Raw genomic sequence first — 18,056 nt, 5'->3', positions numbered from 1 at the left:
TATACCAACAGCTGCCTACACTTTGCGGGGCACGGGGCAGGGAGTGTTCAAGTTGCAGACGGGATAGTGAGGAGAGCGAACAGGGAAAGACATGTTTGTTTATGGGAACCTTTGCTTTGCAACTCTGTGAATCAGCACGGTGGGTCACAGAAGACGAGTGAGCTGTTCTCCCTGTTTTAAGAGACAAATGCATCAAAGCATTTTGACACCACTGAAGCTTCCTGGATTCTTTGTTCTTGCTAAAGACATCAGGACTTAGTTCTAAAAAGTCTCATATTCCCCTCACAGAGCACATGTTTGTTAGCTGTCATTCTGAATATCCAGGTACATTGTTAAAATGGCATTCTCTTAGTCTCAGGATTTTAATCTCGGAAGTTACCTTTGCTGCCTCTTCCCCATTTTGTGGTCTTCCTTGTGTTGGATTGGGTTGGGGCATCTGGGTCCCCCTTCACAACCCCAAATCTAAGAAATATAAAGCACCACTCTTAGGTTATTTGCAGAAACCAAAGCCTAGATTGGAAGCATTGGTCAAATAAGAAATAATTTATTTAAATACAACATAGTTTAAATTCTGGGAGAAACTAGAGGCAAATACACCGACCTTCATGGCTTTGGAGTTACTTTTTATAGTCTTACACCACTTGAAAGCGAGGGCTTATTTTGCCAGTCATGAGAAAGCAGCTTTAGAAAATACACAGCCCTGTGTTTTTTTGATGGAAGCTGAAAATAGCATATACCTTATGTGAGTAGAACACATTCTTTATTACTTTATTTGGGGAACATTTTTGTGGTTGGCATAAGAGAATGAGAAATGTAGGCTTTTACAGGGCTTTCTGAGTCTTCCACAGTCCCTTTCGTTTCGTGGTTTTTCCTTTCCTTCAAGTGAAAACCGAGCTCTGTCGCCAGGGCCCAGGTGGGCTGAAGCACAGGACTTTCAGATGCACAGAGCCATCTGGTCTTCTTCAAGCCCCCTACTCTCCTTTACCCTCTACCAAGGCCAGTAAAACACCACACCCCATTGGCTTGTTGCAAATTGCAACAAGCAGATGGGGTCAATTTGCTGAAAGTGCAAATTCTGGAACCGCCCTTCTCCTTAATTTTTCAGTGTTCATTCTGTCTATCAGGAAGTGTCCCCCTACATCTCTCAGGTTTTATTAAGTTACTTTTTGAATGCATGTGGTTGACACAGGACACTAAGCAGAAATATAATAATAACCCACTGTACTTTACATATCAAAATGTCCGATTCTAGACTTTAGACCTCTGCAAGGAAGTGGTGTAGCTCTGAGTCATTCCCACAACAGCACTGTGGGAGAACGCCTCTTGTTCTTAGACACCTGCCCCTGCCGGAACCATGGCATGCACCAGCCGCCGGCGCCTGGTAGATGCTTCTCCTGAAGGCTCTCTGCTTTTGCTTCCACGCGAGAGCTGGATTGTCGAATTCCCTTCTTTAGATTCTTGTGTAAAGATGATTTCACTTAAATCTCAAAACAAAGTGGTAGAAGTCTCTCCTAATACACTAGTAAACAGCAAGCAGAGTTTTAAGATGCTCTTTTAAGATACCCACTTAAGTAGCCTGTTTGTATTATTACAGGCAAACTTTTTTGAAACTGTGTAAAATAGACACTCAGTTTGGTCACCATGTGGTAGATGGAGAAGTCAATAGGTATATTTCTAAATGATCTGAAGGGTATGGAATAAAGGAGCTTTGTTTGTAAAATCAGGGAATTCTGAAATTATTATTTGTTAAAGATTTTATTTATTTATCTTTAGAGGGAAAGGAGAGAGGGAGAGAAACACGTTTGGTTGCATCTCGTGCGTCCCCTGCCAGGAACTGGTCTGCAGCCCAGGCATTGTGCCCTGACTGGGAATCGAACCGCGATCCTTTGATTCACAGGCCTGCACTCAGTCCACTGCGCTACACCAGCCAGGGCCTGAAATTATTTTTAAGGAAATGTTTTTTTCTTCTTATTCCTTAGCATGTTTTCCTGTAGTAAGATACGTGTTTCCAAATCTAAAAACATTTTTTGCTGTTGTTGACAAGGAAATATGCTGGGACTCTGATAGTGTGATCTCTGTTTACTGAGAATGAGGTCTCTAACACCAGTCAGAGCACATGTGCTTTGGGGGGATGGTGTTAAAATCTTAGATCCAGCTTCTGCTTCTCTCTTTCTTCGTCCAGCCATTCTTAGGAGAAAATATAAGCTCCTATATCAGACTTAAATATCTTTTAAAAATGTTAAATGGAGTGTTTTTTGTGGTTATCGGAAACCTCTCCCTTGAATAGGTGACCTTCACAGATGCCTATCCCAGCGCAATAAGTATTAAAACCCATGTGAATCAGTTTCTAGGTATGTAAATCTTTGGGGCATAGAAAGCCAGCAAAGAATGAAGAAGCAGATAATTATCGCTGTTGTTCAGTTAGGCCGTTAGATGTAGCCTTTCTGATAAAACCACCAGGGCGTTTATGCCAAACAAATGCGGGCTGCCTTCCTTTGACCACTGAACAGGGAGCCAGTCACGTCTGTTGTAAGGAGTAATTCTAGTGGCCAGACGCCCACCTTGCAGAACTTCCCCAAGTCTCATGAAATAACAGAATTCACAGCTTGGACTATTCAAAGTACCTATGTCTGTGTAAATTACAGGGGGTGTCTTTCATTTACCTGCTAAAGTAGGTAAGTCTTTAAACACCAAGATAAGCCTTCAACCCAGTTTATTCTCAGAAGCCCGTGGTATATCCTGTGTCACTGGCAGTAAGTTCAGAAACTGTGGGAAGGAGAAAAATCCCAGCCTAGTTCTTTTACTAAACACTGAAAATGCTTACCTAAAGGAGGAAGAAACTGCTTGGCAAATCCCCACCCCCACCCTCCAGGAATTCTCCAAGCTCTTTTGGACACCAGGAGAAGGGGGGGTGGGGCAGAAGTGAGCAGAAGCCAGTTTGGGGGAAAGGAGCCTGATGTGTCCCGCTCTGTCCCTTAACCCTGAGAACCTCTGGTTTACAACATCCCAAAGGCAATCAGAAGGATTATTTTCAATATTCCCTCATCTTTGACCCCGTTTTTACCACCCTCTTCCTCCTTCAGGGTCCCTGTCTGTCTAATCCGTATACTCGTTCACTTGAATCTACTTATCCATTTACCCTACCCCAGACCTGTTTGTGTATTGTTAAATTGTCTTTCCCTGGGACTCCACCTCTCTGGAAGGTTCCTCTCCCCCCTCAGGAGAGTGTTCTTTCCTTCAAGGCTATGGTTGCAGCTTTGTCTTTCCAAAAATAGGTTGTGATCAGATCTGATCATCCAGTTGGTGGCAATCCTCCAGCCACCAACAAAAAGATGAACAGCTTGAAGATAGATGCCCAATTTTGAAACATGCTGTGGAACATTTTTCAAGTCGAATTTTAGTGAAGATACCTTATTGTGGTATCAAACGTAGTTAAATCAGAGACAGTTGATACTGGCCGAGGACTGTCCCACCTTCTCCGCAGTCGCCTACCCGTACCTCGTTCTCACAAGTAATTGTTTGCGAAGTTGCCCAGCCAGTATTTGCTCTGTGTAAACAAGCATTCATTTCAACGGGTATTATATTGTCTACCTAGCTTGTTAAAGTGATCGATTTTTTTCTTCGTGAGAAAGACGACAGACCGTCTCATTTTCCTTTTAATCCAACTCATAGCAAATTTTGATGAGTTTCTTTTAGGAAACCCATCTGTTTTTTGTCACTTCATATTATTTAGTTACACGTTTATTTTTGGAGCACAGTTTACAGAAATTTTGTCAAACAGTTTGGCTTTCATTGGCTGGTTCTTGGTCTTGTCTGTAGAAAATGTAGAACTGTGTGTTACTTCGGAGTCACCGCTAAAAAAGTGCTCAGCTGGTGAGCGTGACACCTTAAAGGGGTAAGCGATCCTGGGTTATGATGGAGGATGGGGTACTCCTTGACTTTCTAATTCTTGAGAAGCCATTTGCCTCAGGTGGTGCTATCTTCTTTTTAACAGCTTAGTAAGTTATAACTTACTACAAAATTCATTTGTTTTAAAAGGGTACAATGAAGTGATTTTTAGTAAATTTACAGAAATAGGCAGCCATTGTCAATATCTAGTTTTAGAACGTTTTCATCACCCCCAAAAAGAAACTTCAAACCAACATGTTTGCCCTTCGTTCCTACCTGCCGGCCCAGGCAACCACTGTGGATAGGTGTATCTTTCCTATAGAACGACGGGATAAAGAACTAACTTCCAGAGCGCGCTCTCATATGGGATAGTAAGTATCAGAAATCAAAAGGTCTGTCCTCTGCCCGAGCATGTCTCTCCCAAAGTTCAGAAGGGCAGTCATTAGTAACTGATTTTTCAGTTCTGTCTTTTACATTGAAAAGTGTTTGTCCTCAATCTGTCCTCTGAATTGTGTCACCAAGCTACCTCACAAGCCTGCTCATCTCCCTACTTTAAATCCGTCATGCTGTAAAATGTGGGGCTTGTGGCAGTAGAAAAACATGTAATGCTCTTTCAAGGACTCTTTTTCTGTGCTAGTTTGTTGAGAAAGTATTTCACAAATATACATGATAAATTTTTAGTGAGCAGTGGATCTTCTTTTTCAGTTTTCAGAAACTTTCTAGTAAAAATATTTAACAATTTGTGGGGGCTCCTGCAGGGGGAATCTCATGACTCACGAGGCGGGCACCCTTGCATCCATAAGTTTGTTAGTACCTAATAGGTTTAGGTAGGGAGGTTTTTATGAACAAATTAAGCTCTGAGAATCTTGATAAGGAAAAGCTAAGATGTCTTGGTCTCAGAAAAAAACTTTATGGGCATAAAATTTCTTGGCTTAACTGACTCCTGTTAACATAAAGTGATATACCTGTATTATAAATTTAACATGGTGGTTTATTAGTAACAGTCACTAGAATTAAGTTGCACATATGGGTAACAGGGAAACATTCTCCAGACTTTTTCCCCTTCCCCCAAAGAGGGTTGAATTACATATTAAATTTTTCTTAGTATATATTAATTTTTGCAGAAATTACAGAGATTGAAAAATGCCCGTAGTGTTATCCAGAGGGCTTTCCTGTGTATTTATGTATCTCTTTTCAGAAAATAAAGCTTATAGTTGATTGTTTCCATCTTTTCTACTGACCTGTATTGCTCACCTGTAACATGTGTTGGAGGGCCCTGAGGGGCTAGTTTGCCATTAAGAACAGGAGCTCCTGAGGTCAGATTTCTGGTTCAAATTTGGGCTTTCTACCTGTCTGACCTTGGGCATCTCACTTCATCTCAGTTTCTCTTTTTTAAATTATTCCTAGGGTTGGTATGAGGATTAATCACTGTATTTTTGTAAGACGCACTTTCCACCCCAAATTTGGAAGGAAAGGGGAGGTGCGTTTTGTAGTCCGAATGTAGCTTACCTGGCTGGATGGTGGGGGGGGGGGCGGGGGGGAGGGGGCGGCCATGGAGCAGAGTCACAAGAGGCAGGGGCAGGGGAATGTGTCTTATAGTCTGAAAACTACGGTAGATGGTACATAAAGCACAGTGAGTACACTGTTGGCACATGAGTAACATTTACTGAGAACTGTTACTTTGTGTCTATTTTATTCTACAGCTTGACTTTTTAAAGGCTTTCTGGTGACTAGTGAGTTTTTTTTAAGGCCTGAGAAACTCATCAGCTATTTGTTTTCGTTGATAGTCAATTCAGTAAATTCTGTTTCAAGACCTAGATTTCTTAAACCTTGAGGTTCATTGTGTAAATCTCTTTTATTTATTGTTCCAATTTGTAAATGTTAGAAACACATTTTCTTTGCTCAGTGTTTAACTTCTATCTTCAACGGATTACATACATGTAACAGATTATAGTAAAACCCATACACAAACTTTAGACATTTCCTTAATTTTTAAATTATATTTACACATTTAATACATTGCCCTCTTGAACACTTCAAGTATATAACCACACCAACATGCAAATCTGGCAGCAGAGTTGGCCCAGCCCTTCAGCCAGACGCTCAGAGCCCGGGCCAGAGCTGCAGTGGGAGGGGCCAGAGCTGCGGTGGGAGGGGCCATGAGCCTCACCCTTGTACCTCTTCTTACAGCCTTGAGTGTGTGTCATGTGGCTCCTTCCCCTCTGTAAACTGCAACCTCTGCTATGAATTGCTGAGATTCTACATCCATTCAAATCTAGGCTTCTACTAATTCAGTATATACTTGACTCACAGTTTCATAGTTGCTGAATCAAAACATGTTATTTTATAATAAGATAATCATAATTTATTTAATACCCTGTCTTTGGATATTTTGCTGCTTCCAGTTTTCAAGCATTCTTATGGAAATAGTCTTCTGCATATCCTTATCTCTTTTGGGGGACTCACAAAATAGAATAACTGGGTGCCATTACCCCAGCATTAGTGACGTGATGTGATGTAGTCTAGTATCTACTGGTGCAAACCTTTGACTGATGGACCCGTCTGCTTCCTGGTGAAGCTGAGAATCATTTCATCAAATTAAGAAACAATCCTAGGGATTTTTAAGAGAAAATGTTGTTTTATATTAATACGGTAGTATCAAGCCCTTTACGACATAATGGAGTTAATAGAAGTAAAACATAGAAGCAAAATGATGTGTTTTCTTGTACTTTGACCAAAAAAGGCTTCTAAAGTTCTCTTAGAGATAAAAAGAGAGCAGCAGTACCCGCATTACACAGTCAGATTGTGGCGCTGGCACCCAAAGGGTGTGGCTAAGTGCACCTTTATTTCTCCTGTCGAAAACTTTCCAAAAGCCACGTGGGTGCAGTTGAATTCTTACAAAATGCCTTTCTGACTGCACTCAGGATGATCCTATCTTCTTTCTACAAGCATTTGTATTTTATCATGATCATTTACTAATTTGAAACCTTCCTTGCATTTCTGGAATTAATCACACCCTGTTCTAAAAAAAAACAGTCATGAAACAATATCAGTGTACTGAAAAGTTTCCGAGTTTTGCATTTGCCTTCAAGAGGAAAATTAGTCTGTAGAGATCTTTTGCTCCTTAAATGTTAAATGTTGTTATCTAGGGTAACTTCTGATATTTCACAATGGAAGAGGACTTGGAAAGCTGCTTTGTGCTCCTGCATAGCCCCCTAAACAAATGCACTAATGGGACTGCGGTCCTTGGAGAGGACTATCGTGGCTTTGGTCGCTTTCCCAGATACTTACTGGTCAGGAAGGATCACCAAAGGGACGCATATGTCGTAATCATCGTGACGTCAAACAGTGTAGCCCAAGGCTGATTGACACGGGCTTTATGTATTTAATCTTCTTAATGAAATCCCAAGGAAAATATCAATCCAGCTGCTAATGATGGCAAATGGGCTTTGCTCTCACAGAGTGTTCTCACTCCCATGGGCACAGGGCCCTTCACGGTTAATTACTTCAGTCATCCTGCTGGTTGTCCCAGGAGGTGGGTGGCTGAGCGCTTCCTCTTTAAAAAAAAAAAGAAAAAAAGAAGTAATTAATTGAACTTTCTTCTGTTCTACATTCTGTGTTCTAGAACCAGGTAGCTACCTTATAAAGACCATCTGTAGGTCAGTTGGTGGGCCTAGGTTTTAAAATCACAAGCTTCTTTCACATACAAATGCGAGGCTTGAGGCAGATGGGGAATAGTGAAGTTGGAGGAGATTTGCGTGGTAGTTTGGCAAGATGCTGTGAGCGGTGTAGTCCACAGGTAAAAAGAGACAGGTAACGGCTGAGTTACTGCTTCCGTGCCTCAATTAGAAGTAGTAATGCATGGTGTCGAAGGTTTGTTTCTGACCTGCCTTCCTGAGGCATCTCCTCGTCACATGTACTCTTCCTCCAGCATTGGGCTAGGTCGTACAGAGAACCTCTGTGAAGCCCGATTTACAGAGAGGGATGCTGCTTCTTTCTCATCCTAGTCCAATGTGTTAGCAGCTGGGGTTTTCACAGGAACAAAAGTGCGATGTCTGAAAGTTTTAGCTGGTTTCCATCCTGACCTGACCCTCTGTTTCCCTGCCAGGCTGACTTGCCTCTTGTTTTTGCTTCCTCAGAAATAACAGTGCCTCTCTCTGGAAACTCACGTCTTGTCAGGGGAGCAGGAATATAAGTAAAGCTGTTTTTATCTAGCGATCACCTTCTTCTTTTACAGTACGCCATTCAGTCTTCTCAAATACTTGGGTGGTTTAAGTTCTTTCTGTCTTTTCAGTTAGACTGTGAGCTTTTTGGGTGAATGTTCAGGTCGGTGTCATTTTGTTTTTTTTTTAATTCCTTTTAATTGTCCCCACATACCCCTCATCACTGGGGCATCTAGGTGTACAATAAACACTTGTGGTGGCTCTATTGGCCATCTACAGCTGTCAGCAAATATTGCCTTTACCTATTAACTGTCATTTTAACATTTTTTTCCTTTCGTTAAATAAAGGCTTAGCTGTCACCGCTTTGAGTTTTTTTCCTCCTGCTAATTTTTTCCCCCAAAGTTACCCTGAAAGAGCAGCCTGTAAAACTGCAAAGGATTATACTTAAATTGTGCAGTGTACTCAGGCTGGAGACTAATTACAAGGTCTGAAAACCTCTTCAGGTGGCTGGGCTCTGTAGCAGGACTAAAATACTGCTTTCCTAAATTGAGAACAGCTGGGGCCGTGTTGCCGGCAAGTATAAAGGGCCTGTGCTGGCGCTCTGGGTTGTGAAGAAGCCTCTGCTCTTGGGAGCTCCAGCTAGAGGCACCCTTTCCTCACCGGGGGCCTGGTGGGTAAGTGCCCAGAGCCGATCCTCTGACTGCCAGTTTCTGTTGTTTCCCAGAAATTGTTGTGGCTGCATCAGAACGTTACTAATGTACCATGTCAGTTGTAGAAAATTATTTTATCCTTCCAAAAGAAAAAGAAAAAGAGCTTTTCTCTTTTTCTACAAAGAGACATAGTTAAGGGACCTAGTTAAGGCTCAAGAGACATAGTTAAGGCTCTGTGTGACTAAGGCTTTGTGTTATTTCAGAGGCTGTCAGCTTTCCTAGTGTATGGCCTGCATCTCTGAATATAAAAGGGTAAACTGAGGCAGTTCCATTTCTTGAATATATTCTGGAGTGGTCACTTTAAAAGATTCCAGATTTTTGATAAGGGAATAGAGCTGTTTGGGCAAATGCTGAGAGGAACAGTTATTCAGTGCATATAATCAACTCATCACAGTTTTGAACTCTTTAAGGCTCATAGAAAAGGCACAGTCTTAGGAGAGAATGATGTGACCCGGACAGGTTCTAGCTTATTATGACTTCATGGTTAGCAACAGGTAGTAAGTAGTGTTGGAGGAAGCGTTTGCAATGTTGGGTCCTGACTTTAATTTAAAGAAATTTAAAAGGAATTGATATGCTGACATCAGCTCAAAAACAGAAAAATTCCGAGATAAAACAATTCAATATTTTTTAAATAAACTCATCTCAGCAGCTCTATGTTCTGACAGTGTATTTATAAAGCAAATGCACTTGGTATTTGTTTCCATGTTTCGATGATGTTTTGGATGGTTGACAATTGGACAGGCGTGATTTCTGAACACAGTTTTGTTTTGTTTTGACAGGTGGGACAGTGAAACTGTCTGGGAGGAGAAAGCAGGCCCGCTGCCCCGAGCGTGCTGGATGCGCAGCGGCGAGCTGCATGGGAGGGACGGTCCTCAGGCGGCTCCTTTCTGCCTTTTGTGCCAGGACGCAGAACCAGTTGAAGAGTCCATGCGGATCTTGGAAACAGAAGGATTAAAAACCGTTTCTACAAAGAACTTTACCACCTCTCTTTTGATCTGAAGACTGGGAGACAATGGACATTATAGAGACAGCAAAACTTGAAGAACACATGGAAAATCAAACCAGTGATCCGGCAAATACTTACACCAGACCTGCTGAACCTGCTGAAGAAGAAGAAAAAAATGGCAACGGTAAACCTAAGAGCTTATCCAATGGGTTGCGAAAGGGCACCAAAAAGTACCCGGACTACATCCAAATCGCTATGCCCACTGACTCGAGGAACAAATTTCCCCTGGAGTGGTGGAAAACGGGCATCGCCTTCGTGTACGCCCTCTTCAACCTCGTCCTGACCACCGTCATGATCACAGTTGTGCACGAGAGGGTCCCTCCCAAGGAGCTCAGCCCTCCGCTCCCAGACAAGTTTTTTGATTACATTGATCGGGTGACATGGGCATTTTCTGTATCAGAAATAAATGGGATTATATTAGTTGGATTGTGGATCACGCAGTGGCTGTTTCTGAGATACAAGTAAGTAGGCCTAACATATTTGGGGGGGAGTTGCCCTTAGTTTGTATTTAAGTCAGGAGATGTGTACTTGAAATCGCCTTTCTTGGTTTTACCTCATAAATTCAGTCTTATTCGGGCATTTGATGGAGCAATAAAAAGGTCTACCACATTGGATAAATCCAGTCACCATTCAGTAAACATGTATGGAGCAATGTGTGTGAAAGTGACAAGGGAATAGGAAAGAACAGAAAGGCTGTGGTGGGTGATTCAGAGCTCATGAATTTAAGGTGCAGTTGTGACTTCAAGCAACTTGGCACTATGGTATTTGCAGATAAATCAAGAGTCCTGGAGAGTAATGCCATTCACTTCATCATGCTGGTGTTCTTTGAGGCTCGTGACAGGTGGGGAAAGGGGGAGGCCGGGGAGCCTGCTTCTCCATTACTCACAGCGTGATGACTGTTAGTCTACAGACATTAGCATGCTTTGAGGTTTGCCTTTATTCAGGAGTTCTCAATTTACATTTCTTTTCCATTTGTCTATTGGCAACCCAGACACAAAAATCTGTTTAAGCAACTGAATTTAGAACTGGGTCCATGCGGTTTTGGTTTTAGATTTCTAAAGGAAATACGCTGTCTGGTTTCCCCCATGGCACCACAAAGGGGCTCTCAGTTCCCTGCTCCCCGTCTCCCTGGTCTCCCTGTTTTCCGAGTAGCAGGAATCAGGACGTACTAAACCAGGTACTTTTGCTTTGATGACACTAAAAACTAGGGCATAGCTCTGAAGTGGTAATTTTTGCTTTCCCGTTAATTCCCTAAAAAATAAAATCCCCTCTATTTCCCTTCTCATCTCATCCATCATTCAGATATTTATTCTCTATTAAGATTCTAGTAATTAAGTCACTGAAATATAAGTTTAATCAAAACATTGATCCCAAACTGAGACTTTTGAAAATGTATGCCGACTTAGTCGATACAACTCAAAAATTCAAAATTCGGTAGGATTTTAATATTAATGCCTCAAGATCATTTTTAGAAGAGAGAATTTATGCTATATTGTTCTTTCCATTGGTTTTTGCTGTGAGGTTAGAAGAATTCAATCTATTTTTCTTGGCTAACGAGTCCCCTAAGTATTTTCCTTAAAGTATCTCTCTTAATATGTTTCCTTAATATGTGTAAGTAAAATAGCTATCAATTTTCTTTTGCTTAGTGTAACTTTTTGCTGCTAAAGTTGTCAGTTATGGCATGCTTATGCTAAAAGTGAATTATATTTGTTGAACTTCAGCATTTTTCTTTTTCATGGAATTTTTTCTGGAATTCACACTGAATATAGAGAGACAGCTTGGGCCAAAGATGTTTGCGTTCTCCTCTAATTTAGAGCCAAGTTTTATTCATATATGGGTGAAAAAAAAAAGAAACTTTCTAGCTTCCAACCTGAAGTACAATCCCAATTTGTTTGAATCCTCACCTGAGAATTGTTGACTGCTTCTTCAGCATTACCTTAGAGTTTACCATGTCAAAACTTGTGGTCACATAGCTGGTCACATAGATGGCACATGTTTTAGTGACATCTACTGTTTTGGTCAGAACTCATCATTAAAAACTTGTTGGGGAAATCACACTAATTTTTCTTTCACTTCTGAGGTAGGATTGGAGCTTATATTTTGGTAACTAGCGGAGTAATTTTCATAACCTGTTTTGAAAATTTCAGCTGAATTAAGATCTCTCTCTCTCTCTCTCTCTCTCTCTCTCTCTCAAAAGCTCCTTCAAAGCCATGGGGAAAAGTCAGTAGTAGTAGCTCTTTTTCTAAATAAGGCTGTAGAATGCATGTGGCACCTTCTTAGTTAATTTTCTATACTGCTGAACTCAAAATACTGGAGTGAATATAACTGACTCAGAATAATTCCTGCTTGTTACTTCACCTTGTCTAGCACGTGGAGCACAATTCAGAACTCTTTGGAGGCCTGGGGTTGAATCAAAAGGTGAATTGTGTTTCACGTAACCAAACTGAGAGATTCGGCGCTGTTTCGTCATCTGTTCCTCTTTAGCGCTAGAAAGAGCAAGGCCTGACCGGGAAGCCTTTAGTAGAAGAGCCTTACAAATAAATACGTACTTTCGTCAACTAGTCAGGGTGGTGTTTCTCTCTATTTCCATCCCAGGAGCGCTGGAATATTCTTAAAATAGCTACTGGAAATGGGCGTCTAAACTTACATTTGCACACGATTCTTTAAATTAGGAGTCCAGCAGTTACCCGAATTAGACCCTGGTACATGTTAGACCGCAGTGTTGTAGAAAACTTAAAATATGGCCCATGCCCCAAACTGCCTGTTTTTTCCCAGAAGTCTGTGAGGGAAAGTGCTGGAAGTTGATAGGTCTGAAAACGGGAGACCTGGAATAATAGAGTGAATGCACTAGGGAAGCGACACATCGTAGTTCAAGGGGCTCTCTGGGTCCCGCTCATTTCTTAATCCCGAGAGCCCCAAGTTTGTAGACCCACCCTGTGACCGAACAGCAGAGAGGAGCTGTTGTCTTCAACCAGAACCAAGAACACTCACTCGGTGTCCCCCCCCCCCCCCCGCCGAGGGTACCCGTGAGGTGGTGCAAATGAGCAATGCCCTTCCCTTTGGAGGATGGTGTGCTCAAGGTCAACAGCTCGGACCCACTGCCTTAGATGGAGGACATGAGTGGTAGGGGACAGGGACTAATGTTAGTCAAGACAACTATCTTCACCAAAAAAATAAAAAGTGAGAAAGGACTTGTGAGTGGGGCGGGGCTTTGATTTTTTTTATTGTTGTTGTTCAAGATTGAATAAAATAAGGGTAAAATGATCAGTTTATAACTTCACTATTAAATATTCTTAAATGTACCAGGATGCTCTAAACTTCTTCAAAATATTCTCTGAAAAATCTGTAGTGTAGTCTTAGACCAAATAGTTCACGCCCAGATCGTCAAAATACGTTTGAATGGTCCCCGAATAAACCTTGCTTATTATATAACGGGTTTGAGGAGTTATCCCATCTCCCTATGTGTCCAATTATATAGCATCACCTTAGCTCGTTAGTTGATTCCTCTGTGACCATGGGTTGCTTATACCTTTGAAATGTTCTCAAGAGAGGCTTGTATTAGTGCTCTGAGTTGACTGGAAACGTAGAGAGGTTCCTTGAATTCTCTCACAAAGAGAGGCTTTTTTAGGGAAGGTGGTTTTCTAGAGCCCTCAGTCAGTTTTAACTCCTCCACTGCCCACAGGCGCAGCGCTCGTGGGCCAGCCCACCCAGACTCGTTGCACCAGGCGAAGCCCTCAGTGCTGCCTCTCCCCGAACCGTGGGGACGGTGGCTCAGAGGCCGCCCCCTGCCCCATGCAGTCTGTTCATGCCATTCTGTGTCATCTTTTTATTCTGTCAAACACTCTTTATATTGCATTAGGAACAGACACAATCAGTAAACTTGTTTTTCCCCATCCCTGTTACTCCATTAGGTCAATAGTGGGACGCAGATTCTTTTTCATCATTGGAACTTTATACCTGTATCGCTGTATTACAATGTATGTCACCACCCTGCCCGTGCCCGGAATGCACTTCCAGTGTGCTCCAAAGGTAAGCACCTCTGAGTGACCACGTGCAGGAAATCAAGAAACCAGCATAAAGCATTGGCACTCTGTCATACGTCCTTCAGTATACTTTCATGTGTTGAACTGAAATCTAGCATATTTTCTGTTTGTATATCTTTGGGCACAGAAATTTTATTTCCTGCTAACTGAAAATTATGACTTGAAATTTGCCTCTGCTGTTTTACCTTCTCTGTACTCGATTACGCACTCATTCTACAAGTGCTGCGATGTTCCGGGCACTGAGGTGACAGCAATGACCAACAGGTTCTTCTCCTGGAGCTTATATTCTGTTGTGTGATGACAAGTGATAAATGTGTAACCTGTCACACGGTGATACGCCAGGCGGCTGTCAGATGAACGGTAAGGCTGAGTAAGGATGAAAGGGACAATGGAGTAGGTGCTGTTTTATACAGAGGTCAGAACGGCTTCTTTAATAAGAAAGCATTTGGGCAGAAATCAAGATGAGGGAGTGAGCCATGTGGATGGGGTGAGAGCTCCAGGCCAAGAAAGGAGCTCAGTCACAGTGCGTTCAAGGGAGAGCAGGGAGACCAACGCGGTAGAATTGTGTGTGTGAAGGTGGTGCAGCTACAGATCCCTTAAGACTTTGTGGCCATTGTAGGAACTTGGACCTTGGTGGTGGCAAGTAAGGAAGAAATGAGTGTTTCAGTTCGGGACACATTTTGAAGATAGAGCCAACAGGATGTGCTAATAAGTTGGATCTGGGCTTAAAAGAAAGAAGCCAATGATGAGCCCAATTTTTAGCAATTGGAAAGATCGAGTGGCCTTTCGCTGAGACAGTGTGTGGATGGATGCCGAAACTGTCTTAAAGCAGGATTCACAGCTTCGCCAGGAAGAGCCATTTCTTGAGAGAGCTGTTCATCATCTTGGACCCCGGCATACCCTGGTTTATAAAAAGGAAAACTTACAAATCCTGTGCTTTCTGGACGGAGGAATGAAGTCTAACATCCTATTTCACTGGACACTAAGCAGATGTCCAAAGTGGAAGGAAAAAGAGAGTTGTTCTAAAGAAGTCGACAGTCTCCCTCACCAAATATAGGTGTGGTTTGGAGACGCTGTAATTTTCCAAAGCCACCAAAGCAGAAAGTATCTGTAATTAAAACAGTGTGCATATTGAATTTAAACCTTGGCTGATTTTTCGTGAAGCTAAATTAAGGCCTGGGAGAAGTTCAGAAACATAATAAACACTTCTAAGGGGTTAGTGCATCGTGTTAAACAGAGAAATGGCCACAGGAAGAAAGGCAAGCTCATCCTGGTAGTGGATGAGGTTTGCAGGGGTGAATGGCTGTGATTACAGAAAGTATCCTCCACGGAGGAGTTGCAGTTTTCGGAAGCCACATCAGTAAAAATACTCCTGGAAAACCCAGCTACAAATACAGTGGAAGCTCTGGGAGCGTCCTTACTAATCAGCTCCCACGTTCAGGTGTCGGGGCGGCTTCCTGGAGTGTGAGCAGGCCGAAGGTGCCTGAGTCATGATTCAGTAAAACACACACACACCATCACTTTGTTGGATGGAAGCAGTGTGGTGTTCCAGGAGTCAGAATTGCATTCTAAATGTGGCCTGGCTGCTGGCTTTGAGTGCCCCATAGATTTTGTGGTTACAAGGCTATTAGGTGACAGTCTGCCTGTCTCCTTTGTTGCCTGCTCTGTAGAATGTCGTGACTATAAGCAGTGACAGAACTGTGTGTACTGAAACCACTCTCTATGGCAGAGTGTCAGATCTAGTGACTGATGCCTAACACAACTTGTCACCCACCGGATGTGGTCACCACAGGACCCTTGCTGAAATCCTTGGCTTTCACAGTTTCCAGCTGCCTTCCGCCTTATCTATCCTCTTGTTTCCCTTCAGTCCTCTGCGTGTGATTTGCCTCCAAACCACCAATCCAAGCTTTTGTTTGCAGGCACAAAATCTATGTTCTGAAAAGTATGTTTAACTAAGTTGCACATGAAATTACCCATTTTTAAACCCATTTTGCTGCATACAAGAATGTTGGGCTGGCGTAGATACAGTCCCTTCCCTGAGAAAATTCCCCACCCATAGATGTCCAAAGGACTTCTCCCCTCAATTGAAGGGATAGTGTGTGTGGATGGTATGGTCTCTGGTTTGGCAGTAGTCAAGTTGGGCTCTCTTGCACCTTATTTATTTTTGTGGAAAATGGAATGTGGTGCCCTGGCTGGTGTGGCTCAATGGGTTGGGTGTCATCCCACAAACCGAAAGGTCACAGGTTCAACTCCTGGTCAGGGCTCATGCCTGGGCTGTGGGTTCAGTTGGGGACCGAACCAGTCAGGGCATGTGTAAGAAGCAACCAGTCATTGTTTCTCTCTCACATCAATGTTTGTCTCCCTTTCTTTCTCCCTCCCTTCCCCTGTCTCTGGAAGAAGAAGAATTTTAAAAGAGAGAGAATATTGTCTGGTGGTCATAGTTTGAGGGACCCTTAGGAATACCGAGTCCTGTCTGCTTTGGCTGTTATGATTGATGCTTTTTCTCTTAGCTTTCAACATCTTTTGATGTCTGAAAAATGAGGAAATTAAGAGAAACTAGGGTCTTAAGCGGTGTGTGATAGGGGGTTCCAGTGAAGTACAACAGAACTAGAAGGCAATTCAATCATTCCCAACTCTATCCCCACCCCACCCCCCACTTCCCAGTATTTTTTCTATGCTCTTTTTATTCTTCCCTGCTCCCCGCAAGCTGAGGTTTTATTTAGCATTTTTACCAGGCATAATTGGATGTCTCAGGGTAGCAATGGCAAGGTTGAGGAATTCAGAACGGAGAAAAGACACAGCGAGGAGAGAGTCCTTCCTCTCTGTAAAGGCACAGTGAATCGAGTGCTCTCAGGTCTGTATTCACCAGGGCTGCTGAAAGAAAGAGGGGAGAAGAAAAATGGCTGGCTTATTTTAGCTCCTAGTTTTTTTATGTCTTTGGATCCCTCCAACCCCAAGTAAAGGGGCTGATGGCTTTAAGTGTTTCTGCCCCTAAAAAACTAGAGTATTGACTTGGGATGAGTAGTGGATAAAAAAAATTGTGGTTTTGAGACAAAGAATACTGTGTCCCTTTAAACTGGGAACATAGTGGTTGGACAGAGCATACATACCTTTGTATTTGATCTCGCTGTTAGCAGTTGTTTGTACCAACTGCACAACAGGCTCCTGAAGGGCTGTGGGTCATCTGATAAAGCGCGAGGCCAGATCCCGCCCTCCCGTCAGGGCACAGCACATCCTTCATGCAGTTGGCGGTGCGCCTTTCTCGAGCTGCACCTGCAAGAGTCCTGCAACTCTGTCAACAGCACTCACCTCCCTCGCTGCGGATCCTCGGCCACCTTCTAGAGCCTGTCTCTTCAAGATGGGTCACCTATTATTCGGCACATTTGCTTTATGGGCTGTCAGCTCTTGCTAAGACACACACGTTCTCTTGGTTCTTGTCACCCAGGTTTGCCCTAAGCAGACTTTGTTTCTTCAAAACCCCCTGCTTCTCCCCCTGCCCTGGAATCCTGGCTTATGCCATTTTCCATTGGAGACCTGTTTTCAGCCGCTAAGCAGCCATGGTGTGTTGGCTTTCTTCACAAGGGTCTCTCAGATACCAGAAAGCTGTCCAGAGCCATGAGGTAGTTACTATTCAGGAGAGTTTGACATACCCCAATGCGATGTTTCAGACAAGGACTCCTTCCTGCCCCAAGTCCTTATTGTGCTGGGTAGGGTGGCTTTTCGTGTGCTTTGGAGGTTACCTTAATTTCTCTTCTCCGAAACTCTCTTCCCACCCATCTGTACATTTCTCACCCTCCTTCACCGCCATAAATCCACCTGGACAAGACAATACCTGTCTTCACCACTGAACAGTTTAACCAGCATTGGGCTGAGCTGGCCGTGCTTCAGGGACCAGCCGCCCAGGTGGTTCAGCATTGAGTATAAGAGGCAGCATATGACACAGCTGCCCCCTCAGGTCCCAAATGAACAGTCATTAATGGTCTTTCTGTATTTCTGTTCTCCTGTGTTCTGTCACCCAACCTTATTTCTGTATCATTCTTTAATTTTCTAAGCATAGTGAGTTTATTCTAGATCGATCTTAAATCTTCCACGTGGCCTCCCAACATGTCTGTCAGTACAGTATTGCAGCACCCCGTGCCTACCATCTTGACCAACTCAGTCCACTTCTCCTTCTTATAGGCGGAAGTTTTAATGGGGTATAAACTTTTGACTACTCCCTCAGACTCCTGCCCAGCCCATCATTGTT

General features: G+C 42.9%; 1 protein-coding gene across 2 annotated transcripts in view; it reads left to right on the top strand.

The window, feature by feature from the left end:
• The window catches only part of SGMS2 (sphingomyelin synthase 2), an 83,792-nt gene that overhangs the window by 51,286 nt on the left and 14,450 nt on the right, over positions 1–18,056 (top strand). For both annotated transcript variants that reach the window (XM_037031856.1, XM_037031855.1), the window contains exons 3-4: positions 9,541–10,228; positions 13,679–13,796. In XM_037031856.1, the coding sequence (XP_036887751.1) occupies positions 9,774–10,228; positions 13,679–13,796 (573 nt within the window). In that variant the 5' untranslated portion in view covers positions 9,541–9,773. The remainder of the gene's footprint in view (positions 1–9,540; positions 10,229–13,678; positions 13,797–18,056) is intronic.

This window comes from Sturnira hondurensis, unplaced genomic scaffold (genome assembly GCF_014824575.4).
Source record: "Sturnira hondurensis isolate 20B ecotype Veracruz unplaced genomic scaffold, ASM1482457v3 Scaffold0021214, whole genome shotgun sequence".
Classification (NCBI taxonomy): Eukaryota; Metazoa; Chordata; class Mammalia; order Chiroptera; family Phyllostomidae; genus Sturnira; species Sturnira hondurensis.
Note: the sequence above shows the minus strand (reverse complement) of the source record. Positions and strands in the feature narration are given on the sequence as shown.